Source organism: Mus pahari, chromosome 1 (genome assembly GCF_900095145.1).
Source record: "Mus pahari chromosome 1, PAHARI_EIJ_v1.1, whole genome shotgun sequence".
NCBI classification, from domain to species: Eukaryota; Metazoa; Chordata; class Mammalia; order Rodentia; family Muridae; genus Mus; species Mus pahari.
Window position 1 is genome coordinate 16,398,418 of NC_034590.1, and position 17,593 is coordinate 16,416,010.

Sequence of the window (17,593 nt, forward strand, 5' to 3'; positions counted from 1 at the left end):
CAGATTTGGAATTTAGGGGTTCACACATGCTAGACAAGCACTTTACCAATTGAGCTAAACCCCCAGCTCCACAACGCCTTATTTTAAAAATTAATTTTTGACCACTAGGTTTGATCTCAATATCCAAATCCTGACTCCCTTGGTCTGGACTACTGACCTTGCTAATGCCCCACCTCCCATCAGCCTCTACTGTAATCATGTCATCTTTATTAGCTCCCTCTTTCCAAACATCACTGGATCCCCATCCTTGGCTGGTTTCCAAATTTTGACCCCACCTCTGTCCTTCTTAATCCCTAATCCTGCCCCGTCCACCCCCTGGGATTAACTCACCGGGCCCCACCTAGCCACAGTTCCAGAAGCCACCTACTCATTCCCCAAACACCATCCCTTCCTCCTTCCTCTTCCTCCACCCCATCCCATCCGGGCTTGCCCTCCCCTCCCCCACCTGCCCTCTCCCTCTCCACCCACCCTGCTGTGCACTCCATCAACTCTGCTCCTGAAAGGCTGCCTAGTTCAAACTACTTTCCCAGGCTCCGGCTCTTCCTGATAGGAGCCCAGGGGCACTTGATACACTCTTAGGCCTGGCACCTCTGGTGGCGTGTGTCTTGGGAAAGAGGTGATGAACATATGTGATCATCACCTTAAATTTCAGAAGAAAAAAGACTGGAGGTGAGACTCCCACTGGCTGGGCTGGCTTTGATGTTGAGAGATAAGTTAGGGTAGCTCCGGGGAAGAGACTGGCGTGGAGATAGGCTGGGGGGTGATCCTATGGTAAAAATGGCATTTCAGGACAGCTCAGTGATGGCTATCTGGGAGCTGGGGCAGACTAAGAGTTTGCACAACGTTGAGAGCGGAGGTGAGGAAAAGAGTGAGGTGTCGCATGGCGAGGAGTATGGGGGCGGGAGGAGTTTGAGAAGGAAAGTGGGCTTTTCCCCTTTCTATGGCCTGGTTCTGCCACAGGAAGGTTCACAGTGGGTTCAATTCGGGCTTGGGCGGGGCCAGATCTGGGTCCAAGCTTGTCTCAGAAGCCCCGCCTCCAAGCTGAGGGCCGAGCCCAGGCTGGGGGGTGCCTGTCAACAACAAGCTGAGCCATTGGGGGTGGAGAGGGGGAGCCTGCACCGGGAAATGGTGCGCGCGCTGGGGGAGGGAGCTCAGGGGTTAAAAGCCATGGGTCAGAGCTGAACTTTCTAGGCAGCTGGCAGCTGAAGTTGGCCCCTCACTCAGGTAGGATTTCTGGGTGGGAGAAGGGCAGAGGCCTGGGGAAGGGGCGTTGGAGGGTGACAGGAAGGAGGAGAAAGGAGGAGGGATGGGAAGTTGGGGATACAGGACAGCTGAATCAGCGCGAGGCGCAGGTGGAGACAGAAACTTGCAGAGATGCAGGGAGCCTAAGCATGCAGAAAGACTAGACGCCAGGGAGGAGACCCAGGGTCCGGGGCAGGCCCAGAGAGGGGATAATGGGGTCAGAGGCGGGGAAGGAGTGATGGGTGAGAGAATGCTCTCTGGACCCAGCTCTCAGAGTGCAGAGGAAGGAGTCACCTCTATGAGGTGATGGCAGGTCCTGGAGCTCAGAGGAGTGCGTGCTGCCCCTCCACCGGCTCCCGAGATGTCCCCCACACAGTGGGGATGGAGAGTGCAAGATTCAAGGGTCAGGGATTTCAGAGTGAATAGAGCTGGAAAGGTCAAGATTGCAAAGCACAGAATTTCAGTCTCCGGGCTTGCTTTGCAATACCCACTTCAGCCTCTCAACCCAGGCCCCGCCCACCCTGCCCACCCCCCATCCCGGAGCTATCATGTGGCCCCTAGTGGCTACCATCGCTTGCCTGACCTTGGCCTTGTCCGGAGGTAAGTACTCAGGCACAGGGGTGGAGGCAGGGAAGCCACTCAAGTCAATGGTGGGAAGGGTCAGGCCACGGGGAGGGGACGTGGGACCCGCGCGTTCCGCCCCACGCCCACTCGAGGCCAGGGAGGACACCCTGTTAGCTTCCTCCTAGTCCGTGTGTGACCTGATTTCCCAGCTGGGGTCAGCCCACCAATACCAGTGCCTTCACCTCTGATCCCAGAGATGTCCCAGCCTAGAGAAGCCCCAACTCTCCCTGACTCTCTTGGCTCTTTGCAGCCGCCCCATTCCCCCGCCCCGCCCCGCCCCCAACACACTCAAGGCCTCCTTGAGAGCAGGAAGCTCACAAGTGCACGGGTTCAAATATTAACAAACGCTACTATGAGCGAAACTGAAGGTCCTTGCACCTACAATTGTTATTTTTCTGCAACCCTGATTGCTGTGGATAAGAAGAGGGACTTTTACCTGTTGTGTGACAGAAAGGGCTCTGAAAGTCGTGGATTTTTATTTTCTTCAGTATTTTCCTTGGCTTTGATGTTTGCTTTTTGAGATAGTGTTTCCTGCAGACCAGGCTGGCTTCAAACTCACTAACAGAGGATGACCTTGCCTCTACCTTCCCAGCATTAGGGGAGACAAGTGTATGCTACCAGGCTTTGTTTATGTGGTGCTGGGGATGGACTCCCCCCCCCCCCCGTGCCTGTGTGGGTACTAGGCACACACCAGATGAGCTACAAGCCCAGCTCCTTTTTCTGCCATCCCAAAACACACTCTTGAGAAACCCCAGGTATGCACGCATCACTCACTTATTCTACCAGGAACAAGCAGTAGACATGGAGCACTCTGCCTGCCTGCGGCATCCGCGGCATATTTGGGGGAGCTGTGCAGACGTTAGTGAAACAACTACCCAAATAATTAGTTAATACTTAGTTGACATTATGAGGTAAGGAGGAATCTATCAGGAGCCTAGATATGCAATGGAGGCTTCAGGAAGGCCTCCCCAGGGTCTTTGTTCTGACTTAAAGGGAGAGGGTCCACAGCACCGGGTCCACAGCACCTAGCACCCTGCGCCAGCCTTCACTGGGAGATGGGGTGGCTGCCCTGCTTTGGCGCCACACCCAGGTTTCACACCCTTGCCCCTCCTGGTGCCTCACCCTGGTGCCAGGAGCCCCACATGCTGCGTCTTGTGGAACCCTCCAGAGCCTGATGAGGTAGGTGTGCTGTAATTACTTCCAGGACTCAGGGACAGAAGGATCCTGCCCCAAAGACACTGCCACACCTGAGCCAGGGTACTAATCCAGTTGTCCACCCGGTCCACCGTGCTCTGCTCCAGCAGGCTGTCTGCAGCCTCTGACCGAAAGGGCTTTTAGAATTCAGCTCTTTTGCTTAGTTTTCCTGTTTTTCTCTATTTATATTATTTATTTATTTATATGTGTGTGTGTGTGTGTGTGTGTGTGTATGTGCATGAGTGTGTGGTTTATTGGCTGGAGATATAGCTTAGGGGTATAGTGCTTTTCTAGTATGTTTGAGGTAAGGCCTTAGAGTCAATCTCTAGGACTATAAATATTGTAATATATCCTAATGTTTACTTGGATATTATATGTTAATGTATATAATGTATATAATATATATAAAATGTATGTGTATACACATTTGTATATATACATGAAAACAAAACAGTCTGCTTATTTGTTGGACCACCTCAAATTGGGGATACAGGTTCCTTTAGTTTCCCTCCTTTATTCCTTTCCTGCCCTCTTCTCGCAGTACTGAGAATCAGTTGCAGAGACCTATGAGAACCGACCTGCATTCCCAGGCCTCTTTTTACTTTTTTCCAGATAGAGTCTCAGTAAGCTCCTCAGGTCAGCCTTGAACTTCTGTACCCTAGGCAGGTCTTGAATTTGCAATCTTCCTGTGTTAGTTTTCCAAGGAGCTGGGCTGACAAGCCTTTGCCACCAAGCTCGACTTAATTGGCCTTTTTTTTTTTTTTTTGAGTTCTGTAAAATTGCTACTAAAGACAGTGGGGGGGCTGGTGAGATGGCTCAGTGGTTAAGAGCGCTGACTGCTCTTCCAAAGGTCCTGAGTTCAAATCCCAGCAACCACATGGTGGCTCACAACCATCTGTAAGGAAATCTGATGCCCTCTTCTGGAGTGTCTGAAGACAGCTACAGTGTACTTACATATAAATAATTAAATAATAATAAAAAAGTTTCAGAGCACATTTAAAAAAAAAAAAAAAAAAAAGACAGTGGGGCCCCCAAAGCTCAGGTAACTGGGTGAGGATTTGCTCCCTCCTGGTACTAGAGGGAACTGGACAAGAGTGGGGGTTTCAGTCCGACCTGCACCCTCGTGAGCCCTTTACACCATATGCGCACCCAGAGTTAAAGGAGAACTGGACCATAGCTCGGCTTCTGACCTTGCTGCTTCTTTTTTCTTTTGTGGAGATAGGGTCTCAGGTAGGTAGGCCAGGCTTGCCCCAAACTTGCTGTGATGACCTTGAGCTCCTCAGCCTCCTGTCTTTACCTCTTAATGGCACCTCTGTCTCATTTTTGGTTACACTGCAATGACCCTTTATTCCTGCCCTTAACTCTTAAAACCATGTGTCCTATCCCAGCATACGCAGGCTGGAGGATGGGGGCCTCCCTTGTAGCTAAGTGTTTGTGGGGTGCTTAGGATGGAGGCTCAAAGGCAGCACCTTGATGAATCTTACCTGATGCTTGATGAACACCCACAGCTGTCCTGAATCCACAGCTCCCCATCTGAGGACTCAACACACTAAGTGTTGGAAAAAACAAAACAAAACACAAAATCCAAAGAACCATTCTTGTCAAGACTGAGCTCATGGAGGCTTGCCCCTTGGCAGTATTCCCTGAGAAATAAGTTGTAGTAGCTGTTTACACAGCATTTGGCTTTTATTAGCTATTATAAATCATCAGGAGTGATTTAATGGGATGGAAAAGATGTGTGGAGGTTATGTGTAAACACAAGGATGCCCTGTGTAAAGGGTTTTATGTAAAGGATTTGAACATTCCTGGGCTGTAATCCACAGAGACTGTGCTTTCTCTACTTGGCAGCTTGGGAAGCTGAGGCTGGTAATTTGCATGGTAAGAAAGTATCCCACTCAGGCCTAGATGCTCTGCCCCATCCCCCACCGAGGTGTCTCCATTGTTGCCTCAGGTGTGCTAGATTTGAGGAATGAGTCTCTGAACAGAGTGGTTGAGATGGCTGCTGTCTGTGGAGCTGCTGGTAGGGGTGAAAGGAGCAGGGGAAAGAGAGGAAAAAGAAGATAGGGGAACAGAGAGAAAGAGAAAGTGGAGAGAGGGAAGAAAAAGAGGAAGAAAGTGAAGAGGAGAGAAGAGGGAGGAGGGGCGTGGAAGATAGGGATGAGAAGAGAAAGGGCGTTACCAAGTCTGAAAAGATGGATAGCTGTAGCTTTGATGAGCATCTTTACAGAACATGTCCTGCTGGTGCCTGAGGTCCAGGGGGGGACACCCTTAGACGGGGGTCCCAGGAAGCTTTACTGACGAAGTGGTATAGGGACTTAGATCTCACAGGGGAAAAGAACCCTATCATGTGCCTTCTGGGCTCTCCACGCATCAGCTCAAATGTCATCAGTCTGTCTGCACCACGTCTTTACGTCTGACCATGTAGATGAATGAACATCTGAGACATGACTGGTGTCCCCAAGGAACTGAGATTTGGGTTTTATTTTAAATGACTTCAAGGCCCACATGTGGCTAGAACTGACATATTGAAACATATAGGTATATGCTTGGCACAAAGAAGAAGTCCTAAAGTAGGAGGGAACATTGCAGCCTTAAACTTTTCAAAACCTACTTTTAGTACGGGTTCTTAATCGCTTTACCCTCCCTTCTAGCCCAACACCCAGCAGAGGTAGTGGAAAAGATAGGTTATTAGGATATGGGGGAAGTGGACCTGCTTAGAAATGGTTCTTTGGGGGCAAATCCCATCTGTGTTGTCAGGAAATCAGCAATTCAGTTCACAGGAGTCAGCACTGTCAGCTCAATCCACTCACAAACAATTCACGAATATACCAGTAGTCCAGTTTGGTAGTGTCTGAATCAGCAGTGGTGGCACAACTTAGCGGAAACAGTCAGGCCTCAGCTGAACTGGCACGAGTCAGCAGGAGTGATTATGACCAGCATGGATGCCAGGAGAAGTTCTTTGCCATGCCTCTCTCAATGAAGCAAAGATCAGCAAAGACGAAGACTTGATACCCATGAAGCCTTGCAAAGCTGGCTATGTAAGAAAGCCCCCAACACTGGCTGTTTATATTCCCTCCAAATATGATGTGTCCTCCATGTGTTTTGCCTCACCACATGTCTCGCTTCAGCACGTGAGTCTGTCTTAGCAAAGCTCCATGTAAGTCTGTGTCAGTTGACATCACTCTGCCAGTTGACCCAAGTCTGAGGAAGCAGCAAGAAGCCACCAGAACATCACCAGAAGTATTTTGGCGCATTTCTCTCTATGGAGCCAAATAGAGCTCAGCTGCGCAGTGGAAGGCAAACCAAGACATGCATGTTGTTGGTGAAGAATCCTTCATCCTACATCCTTTCACTTGCTTGCTTTGGCAGAACATCCTTTTTCCTGTGTCTGCTTCAGTGAAATGTTCCTTCACATGTTTGCCCCAGCAAAACACCGTCTGACAGAGCCGACTTTCCAACAAAACAAAACAAAAAACCATAATTTTCCATTTCAGAATATAATTACAAAGAGAGGCTCCAGTGTTGGGAGAACAGTTGCCCAGAACAGAGTGGACCAAGAGGAGACTGGTGGAGATTTAGACAAAGAAGCTTCCAAGTGACACAGGACATGTGTGTGTGCCTGTGTGTGTGTGTCTGTGTGTGTGTGTATGTGTCTAGGCCAGAGGTCAACATCGAGTGCTTTTCTCTATCATCCTCCACCTTATTTTTTGAGGCAATCCCACCAGCTGAACCTGGAGCTCCGCTCTCCAATTTAGCTGAACTGGCTGCCATCAAACCCCGGGGATCCGCCTGACTTCCCCACCCCCCTCACCCCTGGCCCCCCATCTGAGATTGCAGGCTTGTGACATTGTCCTAGATTTTTACCTTGGTATTGACAGAGAGGAGGTGGTCCAACTCAGATGTAGCAAGCAGTTTATCAACTTAGCCCTCTCCTCAGCATTGTTGAATTTATCTTAGGGGAAGTCAAGAATTGCAACAATATGGCCTGTCATTCCTTGTCTGAAATTCCTTAAGCTAAACTGGAAAAACTGGATTGGAAATATATATATTTATATATTATTTATATATTATATATATAATATTTAGGATGATTTCAGCATTCAGGCAGAATTTGGTCTAAGATGGTGGCAGAGAGTTGGTAAAAAGTGGATATTGGAGGGTGGGAGAGATGGCTTGGTGGTTAAGAACACTGGTTGTTCTTGCAGAGGACCCAAGTTTGGCTCCCAGTGCCCACATGGTGGTTTACAACCATCTGTAACTCCAGTTCCAGTGAATCTGATACTCTCTTCTGATCTCCTTAAGTATCAGGCATGCACATGGTGTGCATACATGCATGTAGGCAAAACATTCACACACATAACATAAATAAGTCTTAAACACTTTCAACTGAGTATTTAGGAGACAAACTAACAGGACTCTTGTAAGTGATCAAGGGATGGGGAGGAGCAAGGATTGATGCCCAGGTTTGGGGTGAACATCAAGATGAGGAGGCCTGGAAAGAACAGTTCAGGTGAGAAAGATCAATTTGCAGACAAAAACATCAAGGTGTGTATGAGTTACTCAGGCTGGTAGCAGTTGAGCCTCCAGCTGCAAAGATTGAAGATGGAAATATGAATTTGAGCATGGCTACCTGAGGGTGGTCTGTAGAACTGGAAAAGCACCCAGAAAAATTGTGTTGCAAGAATGGATGGATGCATAGTGGTTGAGTGGATACATGGGTGAGGAATGAATATGTGGATGGATAGGTCAATGAATGCATTGGTGGTTGGGAGGATGGATAGATGGGTAGGTTTGTACATGTATGTATGTATGTATGTATGTATGTATGTATGTATGTATGTATACATGCATGTGTGGAACAGAGCGGGCCAAGAGGAGAGAGGACACAGGTTTTTAAGTGATGCTGGGTGAGTGTGTATGTGTGTGTGTGCGCATGTGTGCGTGCTCTCCAGAGATCAACATCGGGCGTATTCCTGTATCATTCTTCACCTTATGAATATCCAAATGGATGGCTAGATGGAAGTGGGTGAGTGAGTGGATAGATGGAAAGATGGTTAGGTGGATAGATAGATGGTTGGGTGTGTAGGTGGGTGGGTGGATACATGGATGAATGAGTAGATGGATGAACATGTAAATCAGTTGGCTGTGGATAGGTAGATTAGTGGGTGCATGGATGGATAGATGGTATTGATGACTATATGGATACATAGATGGATGGATAGATAAATAGATGGATAATGGATGCATAAATGGATGGATGGATAAATGATGGGTGGGCAAATATATAGGTGTACAGGCAGGTAGATGGGTAGATACATAGATGAATGGGTAGATGGATGAACATGTGAGCCATTTGGCTGGTGGATAGGTAGATTAGTGGGTGGATGGGTGAATGGATAGATGGGAAAATTGATGTCTATATGGATACATAGATGGATAAATTGATGGTTGGATGGATGGATAAATAAATACATAGACACATGTATGAATAGATGGATGGATAGCTGGGTGGGTGGACAGATGAGTAGATGATATATATAGGAATGAGTGGGTAGATGGATACATAGGTGGGTGGGTAGATGGATGGACATGTGGAGTGTGTGGGCATGTTGGTATATAGGTAGATGGGTGGGTGGGTGGGTAGATGAATGAATGGATGGGTAGGTATATATGTGGGTGGCAAATTGATGGACAGATGAGTGGGCTGATAGCTGGAAGGAAGGGTAAATGAGTGTACGGATAGGTAGATAGGAAGATGGATTGATAGGTGGATGAAGTAATGAATGAGTGGATGGATGCTGTCTCGTAAATCTGTAAGTCATTTTTTTTTTTTGCCTCAAGAAAATGTAAATGGAGAGAGAGAATGAACCTCTGCTTACTTCTTGGCAATCTGCTAATTCCATAAGCTCTCCTCTCAGTGTCCATTGGACAAGTCAGTACTTTGATAGTACACATGAGATATCTACCTGACCTATCCCCACTGGATAGAATATGGCAACTAAAAGGCCAGCAAATGAACCCTCAGTCCTTGAGTTATCTAAAACAAGAATCTGACCCTCTCCCCAAATCTGGAACTATAACTCTGGCCTTCTCTTCTTCTTTAACCCAAATTCTCTAAAGGTTTCTTGTCTTTAACAGGAATCTCCCGGGACTACCCCAAGATTCTCAATGGTACCAATGGGACCAGTGGTTTTCTCCCAGGTGGCTACACCTGCCTTCCCCACTCTCAGCCTTGGCAGGCAGCTCTACTGATCCGTGGACGACTTCTCTGTGGAGGGGTTCTGGTTCACCCCAAATGGGTACTTACAGCGGCTCACTGCAGGAAAGAGTATGTGGGACATTGAGTTTGGGATGGGGAAAATCCTGGGGCTAGGGCTGGGGTGGGTATAGAGGTGAGCTCAAATTCTGTCTCTTACCCACCACTTCCTGCATCCACAGTGGGTACACAGTTCATCTGGGCAAGCATGCCCTGGGGCATGTGGAGAAAGGTGAGCAGGCAATGGAGGTGGTGCGCTCTATCCCCCATCCTGAATACCAGGTCAGCCCCACCCACCTGAACCATGACCACGACATCATGCTTCTGGAGTTGAAGTCTCCAGTCCAGCTCAGCAGTCACATCCGCACTCTGCAACTCTCTGCAGATGACTGTCTGCCCACTGGCACCTGCTGTCGAGTTTCTGGCTGGGGCACCACCACCAGCCCCCAGGGTAAGTGCCTACGCAGTCTGCAGTCTGCTGGAGTCCTCACAGATGCCCGAGGCAGCCATAAGCGAAGTTGGAAGAGGTTTCTTTTATTACATTTTTGGTTTTGTATTGTGTGCTGGCTTTGTATTCTATTAGTGTTGGCTTCGTGTGTGTGTTTGTGTGTGTGTGTGTGTGTGTGTGTGTGTGTGTGTGTGTGCTGGAGGGAAGGTGCATGTGCTGAGGTGGTCTGAAGAGAGGTCAGAAAGCAAACTGCAGGATTCCTACCCTCTCCTTCCGTGGTTGGGGCTCTGGGAATCAAGTTTACGTCCTCAGGCTTGGCTGCAAGCAACATTACCTACTGAGCCATCTTGCCAGTCCTAGGCTCGATTTATAAAAGTAAGTCAACATAAACGAAGGGATGTATTTCCTTAATATGAATATCACGAATGTATGAATATATAAAATATATAGTGGGGGTGTTACTACATAGCCCTGACTGGCCTGGCCTGGAACTTACAGAGATCCACATGCCTCTGCCTCCCAAGTACTGGGAATATGTATATGATATATGTATATATATACTTTGCATATACATTGTTTACATATATATTTTTACATATATGATTTATTTTATTTTTTAATCTATGTGTGTGTGTGTGTGTGTGTGTGTGTGTGTGTGTGTATGTAGGTGCAGGTACCCTCAGAGGCCAGAAGAGGGCACCTGATTCCCTAGACCTATAATCACAGACAGTTGTGAGCTGCCTAACATGGGTACTGAGAATCAAACTCTGGTCCCCTGGAAGAGCAAGTCTTCTTAATCATTGAGCCATCTCTCCTGACGCAGAACAAATGAGTATATAATACGGTGGGCCTGGGGCACACGCCAGTCACCTGGGAGATGGAGTCTATAGGATCATAAGTTCAGGGGCAGCCTAAGCTACAGAGAAGTCAGTCTGAGCTACACAGAGAAATCTGTCTAAAAAAATCTGGGTTTTTTTTTTTTCCACTCAAAAAACAGTGAAATAGGGCTGGCCCGAAGGTTGAGTGGATAAAGGTACTTGCTAGCCACCAAGACTGGCAACCTGGTTCAATGCCCAGGACCCACATGGTGGAAGGAGAGAAGTGACTGCTGCCCTGACCTCCTCACGTGGATTTTGGCAGGCGTACACATGTTCACAAAATGTTTTAAAGAGTAAATAAACTTAAAAGGGCTGGGAATGTAGTGTGCCAGTAGGGAATGGGTCTTAAATATCTGAAACCTTAGTACCAAAAAATAAAACTTACATGAAAATGTCTACTATGTAATATCTAACACATTATTATATACTTACTATAAGAAATATATTTATGATCTGCAATTTTTTTTTTTTTTTTTTTTTTGGTTTTTGAGACAGGGTTTCTCTGGTAGCCCTGGCTGTCCTGGAATTCACTCAGTAGACCAGGCTGGCCTCGAACTCAGAAATTTACCTGCCTCTGCCTCCCAAGTGCTGGAATTAAAGGTGTGGGCCACCACGCCCAGCGATCTGCATATTTGTAACACATGTTAGTTAGTAAGTATATCTTTGGAGGTGGACGAACTATAAAAAGCGTACTATTCAGGCGTATACACATGGCTGATACAAAGCATCTCCACAGCATCCCTCCCTCCCTCCCTCCTTCCCTCCCTCCCATCTCTTCTGTGTCCCTCCCCTTCACACTCCTCTCCCCACCACTGATTTTTCCTGCTCTCTCACCTCTTCCCAGCACCCCTGAGACTCTTAGCACCTCTAGTTCTCCCCGCTTTCCATTTTGCACACGTGTGTGCGTGTGAGTGTATGTTGTGTTTGTTTGTAGCCATAAAGTCTCAGGGTTGATGTTGGGAACCATCCTTGATCGTTTTCCCACATTATTCACTGAAGCAGGGTTTCTCAACCGAGCCCTCAACCAGAGCTCACTCTCATGGCTGGGACTGCTAACCTGCTTGCTGTAGGGAGGCTGAAAATATAGGCAAGTCACCATGCTCACCCCCAGCATTTAGATAGTTCTAGGGGTCTTATTGCTGGACCTCATGTTTGCAAGAAAAGCACTTTAACTACAGAGCCCCCTCCCCAGTCCCCACCTTCAGGTTTCTCATCTCTCCCTATCCCTTTTCCCTCTGCTCCAGCCCTCTCATTTGCACTTCCCTTTATCCTCATCTGTTCCCACATCTGCCCATATTTTTGTCTCCTTACCACTTACTCCCTGCCTCATCTTTCTGTCATCTTACTCAACCCGTCTCAATTTCCCGCCCACTCTGACTCTTTAACATCCAGGACAAGCCTCCTCAGATGGTCTCTCTCCTCCCCAGTGAATTACCCCAAAACACTGCAGTGCGCCAACATTGAACTGCGCTCAGATGAGGAGTGCCGGCAGGTGTACCCTGGGAAGATCACTGCCAACATGCTCTGTGCTGGTACCAAAGAAGGGGGAAAGGACTCCTGTGAGGTGAGACATGGAGAACGTTCAGGGCATGTGGTCCATCTCTGTGACTCTCCCTCTCCCTGACTCTCTATGTCCCTGACTCTCCCTCTCCCTTATTCTCCCTCTCCCTCACTCTCCCTCTCCCTCCCTCTCCCTCTCCCTGACTCTCCCTCTCCCTGGTTGTCCATCTCCCTGACTCTCCATCCCTCTGAATCACTATCTCTGACTCTTCACTCCTCTGATTATATATCTCCCTGTCTTAGTTAGGTTTTCTTTTGCTGTGAAGAGACACCATGACCACAGCAACTCTTATAAAAGAAAACATTTAACCGAGGCTGGCTTACAGTTTCAGAGGTTCAGTCCATTATTTTCATTGTGGAAACATGGTGGTGTGCAGGCAGACATGATGCTGAAGAAGGGGCTGAGAGTTCTATATTCAGATCGTCAGGCAGCAAGAAGAGACAACTACTTGAGTTTCAGCTCTGAGACCTCCTCTAAGCCCATTCCCCTTACCCCCCAGTAACACTTTCTACAACAAGGCCACACCTTCTCAAACAAGTCCACACCTCCCTATGTGGGCCTAAGGATGCCACTTTCATTCAAATCACCATATACCACTCCCTGGCCCCCATAGACTTGTAGCCATATCATAATGCAAAATACATTTAGTCCAACTTCAAAAGTCCCCATAGTCTCCCCAAAGTCCCCACAATCTCAATCTTGTTTAAAAGTCCAAATTCTGCATCCCCATGTCTGATGTCAAAGCATTCTTCAGCTCTCTAACTCCTTTCAGCTTTGTTGACTGCAACATACTTCTTTCTCTTGGGCTGGTTCCATTTCTTGTTAGCAGCTTGCCTCAGCAGGTATTTGAGGCAGCTCTGGCATCTCCAATGTTTTGGGGTCACCAGCACTATTTGGATTCATCCCCACAGCTTCACACCATGTTTTCTTTGGCTCTCCATGCAGGGACACTCCTGTCCCATTCCTGGCCCCAGCAGCTTTCCATAGTCACAGGAGGAGATTCCATAAGCTCTTTCTTGTATCCTTGACTTTAAGGTCAGAACCACATGGCCGAAGCTGCCAAATTCTGCTGCTTGCTTGAGTTGCAACATGGTGCCTTCATTCAATTACATCTTCACCAGCTTTCTGTTTTTAATAGTTTCCTTTACTGCCTAAGCCTGGCTGTCCTAGAACTCGCTCTGTAGACCAGACAGGCCTTGAACTCAGAGATAGCCAATCTCTGCCTCTGGAGTGCTGGGATTAAAGGTGTGCACCATCATGCCTTGATCTGTTGAAATTCCTTGAAAAGGAATTAAGCTGTTCTTTAATTCCTTTTCACAATTTGGAAGCTTAGCTAGGTAGGGTCTTGCCCTGAGGTTGCTACTGTCTTTATTCCATTAACATCATCAGGCTTCTCTTTATTCTGCATATCTTGGCCACAGGACTTAGTTCCATTCCACTTCCTGGTGACCATTTTCTCCTGGAATTATACATTTTGTAACATCCCTTGCTCCACCTGCTCCTTTTCATTATAGATCTACATAATCATGGCCACCAATAACCACATGACACACTCCACACTAGACTGTTTTGAAATCTTTTCTACAAATGCAATTAATCCAAAACTCTTCAACTTAGCCTTGGACAGGTTTTGTTTTCTTTTGTTTGTTTGTTTGTTTTTCAGACAAGGGCAGAAAGCAGCCACATTCTTCATGAAAATTTCACAGTAGTCTCTGAGCCACATATTAGCACTCCTTTCCTCTGAGCCAGGCCCCTACAGTTCAAATCACCCTCAGCACCATTGTCTTCCATGTTCCTACTAGGGTAGCCCATTGAGCCTCATTTAAAATGTTCAACTGCTTTTCTAATCAAAAATTCCAAAGTATTCCTCCAAACAAAAACATGGCCCAGCCTATCACAGCAATACCCCACTCCTGGTACCAACTGCTGTCTTAGGGTTTTTATTGCTGTGAAGAGACATTAAGACCACAGCAGCCCTTATAAAGAAAAATATTTAATTGGAGCAGGCTTACCATCTCAGAGTTTCAGTACTTTATCATGTGGGAAATATGGCAGTCTGTAGACAGACATGGTGCTGGACAAGGAGCTGAGAGATCTACATCTTGATCCATAGGTAGGGAAAGGAGAATGGCATACTAGGCCTAGCTTGAGCATATAAAACCTAAAAGCCCACCTCCACAGTGGCGAACTTCCTCCAACAAGGCCATACTTCCTAAAAGTGCCACTTCCTATAGACTTATGGGAGCCATTTTAATTCAAGCTATCATATTCTCCATCTCTCTGTTTCTCTATCTCCATAACTCTCTACCCTTCTGACTCCTCATCTCCCTGACTTTCAATATCCCCGACTCTCCCTCTCCTTGTCTCTCTCTCTCTCTCCCTGACTCTCCACATCTGTTTCTCTCCATTTTCCCTTGCCTCCCATATTCCCCTGTCTCTACCTTCTATTCAGCCTTAGCAACAGTCTTTCTTTCTCTCCCCAATCCAGGGTGATTCTGGGGGCCCACTGATTTGCAATGGCAAACTCTATGGCATCATCTCATGGGGAGATTTTCCATGTGGACAGCCCAACCGACCTGGTGTTTACACACGAGTCTCAAAATACCTGCATTGGATCCAGAAGATCATCAGAAACACTCCGGAGCAAAGATGGACAAAGGGCACACAATAAAATTGTGTTCATTTGCCTGCCTCCCTCCCCTACGGTGCCTCTCTCACTGTGTGCTTCTCCCTTCTCTGTCGCCTCTGCCCCTTTGGAACAACAGGCTCATATTCACAGTGACATTCCCTCCACCAGCCTTGGAACACGCCAATAACTTGAGTGCTCCAACCCAAACACCTACATCATCATGACCACCATAAACTGGCATTGATATTTGCATATGCCAATTCTGTTGTTGCCACTCAGCCCCATCCAGATCTCATCGCAGTAGCAGTCAGTAGATGGACCTTCCCTGACAGGTCCTTGCAACCCTCAGACTACTTACCCCTTGGCAGTGTATTTTTATATTCAAGAAGGTTCTAGACTCATGTGATATTTCATTCTGAAAGTCTTTCTAGTCCAGACTCTTCTGCCAGGACCATGTCCTATGCGCTTTAAGGTGACTCGCCACAGGTATTCTCCACCTTCTGCATAGCTCATTCCCACCCTGACATCCTGACTCAAACTACATCCCACATTCTACAAGACCCAGCCCTCATCAACTCTGCTCCTCTCTAAGTTACCACCAACGTGGATCAACAGTTTTCTGGTCCATATAGTTATAGGACCCAAAGGACCTCCTCCTAGAGCTTATCACCACACAAGTCTCCTGTTATCTCCCCCATGAGCATCCTTACTCAATAGTCCTTGCTTTCATACCTTTGCCTATGATCCCACATTTGCTTAATGCTAATCCCTGCTTTGAATAAGTCATAAAACTCACAACTTCCTTGCTTCCTTTTTTTTGTTTTGTTTTGTTGTGGATGACGTATTGGTCTTGCTTGGTGGCCTTGTTGGAGGAAGTCTCCTGATCATCCTCCTTCCTCACCTTACAGAGTGTGAGTCTGAAGGGCATGTGCCACGCAAACCCAGCTCTTTGCTCTCTTGCGTTCAAAATGGGTTCATAATTTACACTGAGGGCATTGTCACGAGGGTAAATTCTAGTACTCACCCTGTACAATCACCACTGAATTTGCAATGTCTCAGAAAGTGTAGGTTGCACATACTTGGCTGGGTGCTAAAGATATAATTTTTTTATATGTTCAATAAATATTGGTACCAGCCAGGATCAACACTATGGCAGATGCAAGTGATAAGTAGTGAATAAGATGCAAGAAACCAAATTGTATGGGTCCAGTGGTGCATTCCTGTCATCCCATATCAGGAGGTGGAGGGAGAAGGATGGGGAGTTCAAGGCCACTTCTGACCTTGAAGCTTGAGGTCATCCTGGACTACATGAGACTTTCTCCAAACGCATGGCAGGAAGAACCTCGCTGGATGTGAATGGGTTGAAGAGGTGGGAGTGTGAGAGAGACAACAGAATCAAAGATGGCCACAGGAATGTTCCTGACCATTTTCATGCCTCGCCCTGCACAGTATGAGTCTGACAGGCATGTGCCACCCACACCCAGCTCTCTTTTCTCTTGCATTTAAAAATGGGTTTGTAATTTACCCTGAGAGCATTGTCACAAGAGTAAAATCTGAACCACGAGAAAGAGCAAGAATTTCCTAAAATGGGAGGCGGTCCTGAATGCGGTAGCATGCCTCTGTTATGCCAGCACTTGAGAGACTGAGGCAGGAGGTGATGTTTAATGTCAGTCTCAGCTACAAAGCAAAACTCTGCCTCAAACAATAATAGAAGAGGCCAGGGAGAAGGCTGTACAGGAAGGCATCTGCTGCCAAGCCTGACAACTTGGGTCGAGTAGCTGTGGTGGAAAGAGAGCTGACTACTACAGCTTGTCCTCTGATTTCCACACAGGTGTCCTGGTACACACACACACACACACACATGCACACATTCCACACAACCCTACACACCACACACATATACACACCCAATATGCACATACACACATGCCACACACACACACGTGCACACACATGCACACATTCCACACAACCCTACACACCACACACATATACACACCCAATATGCACATACACACAATGCCATACACCACACCACACACATACCATACACACCCAATATGCACACATGCCATATACATACACACCCAGTATGCACATATACGAATGCCACCACACACACACACACACACACACACACACACACACACACAGAGAGAGAGAGAGAGAGAGAGAGAGAGAGAGAGAGAGAGAGAGAGAGAGAGNAGAGAGAGAGAGAGAGAGAGAGAGAGAGAGAGAGAGAGAGAGAGAGAGAGAGGTGTAATTTTAAGATTTAAAAAAAGAGGCTAGAGAGATGACTTAGTGGTTAAGAGCACTTGTTCTTACATAGGACCTGGGTCCAGCACCCACACAGTAGGTCACCCTCACTTGTAACCCAATTTCTAGGAGATGCATCAGGCATGCACATGTGTACATACATGTAAGCAGGCAAAACATTCAGACACTTAAAATAAATCTGATTTAAAAAACATAGCCAGGCATAACGGCTCATGCCTTTAAGTGTAGCCCTTGGGAAGTAATGGCAGTCAGATCTCCATGACTTTGCAGTCAGCCTGGTCTACATAGAGTTCCAGGCCAGCCAGGGATACAAGGTAACGTTTTGTCTCAAAAAAAAGTTTAAAAAGATGCTGGATAATAATAATAATAATAATAATAATAATAATAATAATAATAATAATAATGTTAAGTTGATGTTTAGAAAGCCCCTAGAAAACCAGATGCCTGTTGGGTTGTCCCAGAAGACCCAGCCACCTGCTCCAAG

At 47.0% G+C, this 17,593-nt stretch overlaps 1 protein-coding gene across 2 annotated transcripts; it reads left to right on the top strand.

Annotated features, from left to right (window-relative positions):
• Positions 1-531: 531 nt before the first annotated feature.
• On the top strand, positions 532-14,899 carry Klk13 (kallikrein related peptidase 13). 2 transcript variants are annotated; one of them, XM_021216277.1, is made up of 6 exons: positions 532-669; positions 1,752-1,842; positions 9,199-9,388; positions 9,499-9,767; positions 12,070-12,206; positions 14,692-14,899. In XM_021216277.1, the coding sequence occupies exons 2-6, from the start codon at positions 1,791-1,793 to the stop codon at positions 14,872-14,874; spliced, it is 831 nt and encodes a 276-aa protein (XP_021071936.1). In that variant the 5' UTR covers positions 532-669; positions 1,752-1,790; the 3' UTR covers positions 14,875-14,899. The 2 variants fall into 2 exon arrangements, with proteins under 2 accessions (XP_021071936.1, XP_021071939.1); XM_021216280.1 differs by lacking the exon at positions 532-669 and having other exon boundaries at positions 1,791-1,842; positions 9,499-9,548; positions 14,692-14,874.
• The last annotated feature ends 2,694 nt before the right edge of the window (positions 14,900-17,593 follow it).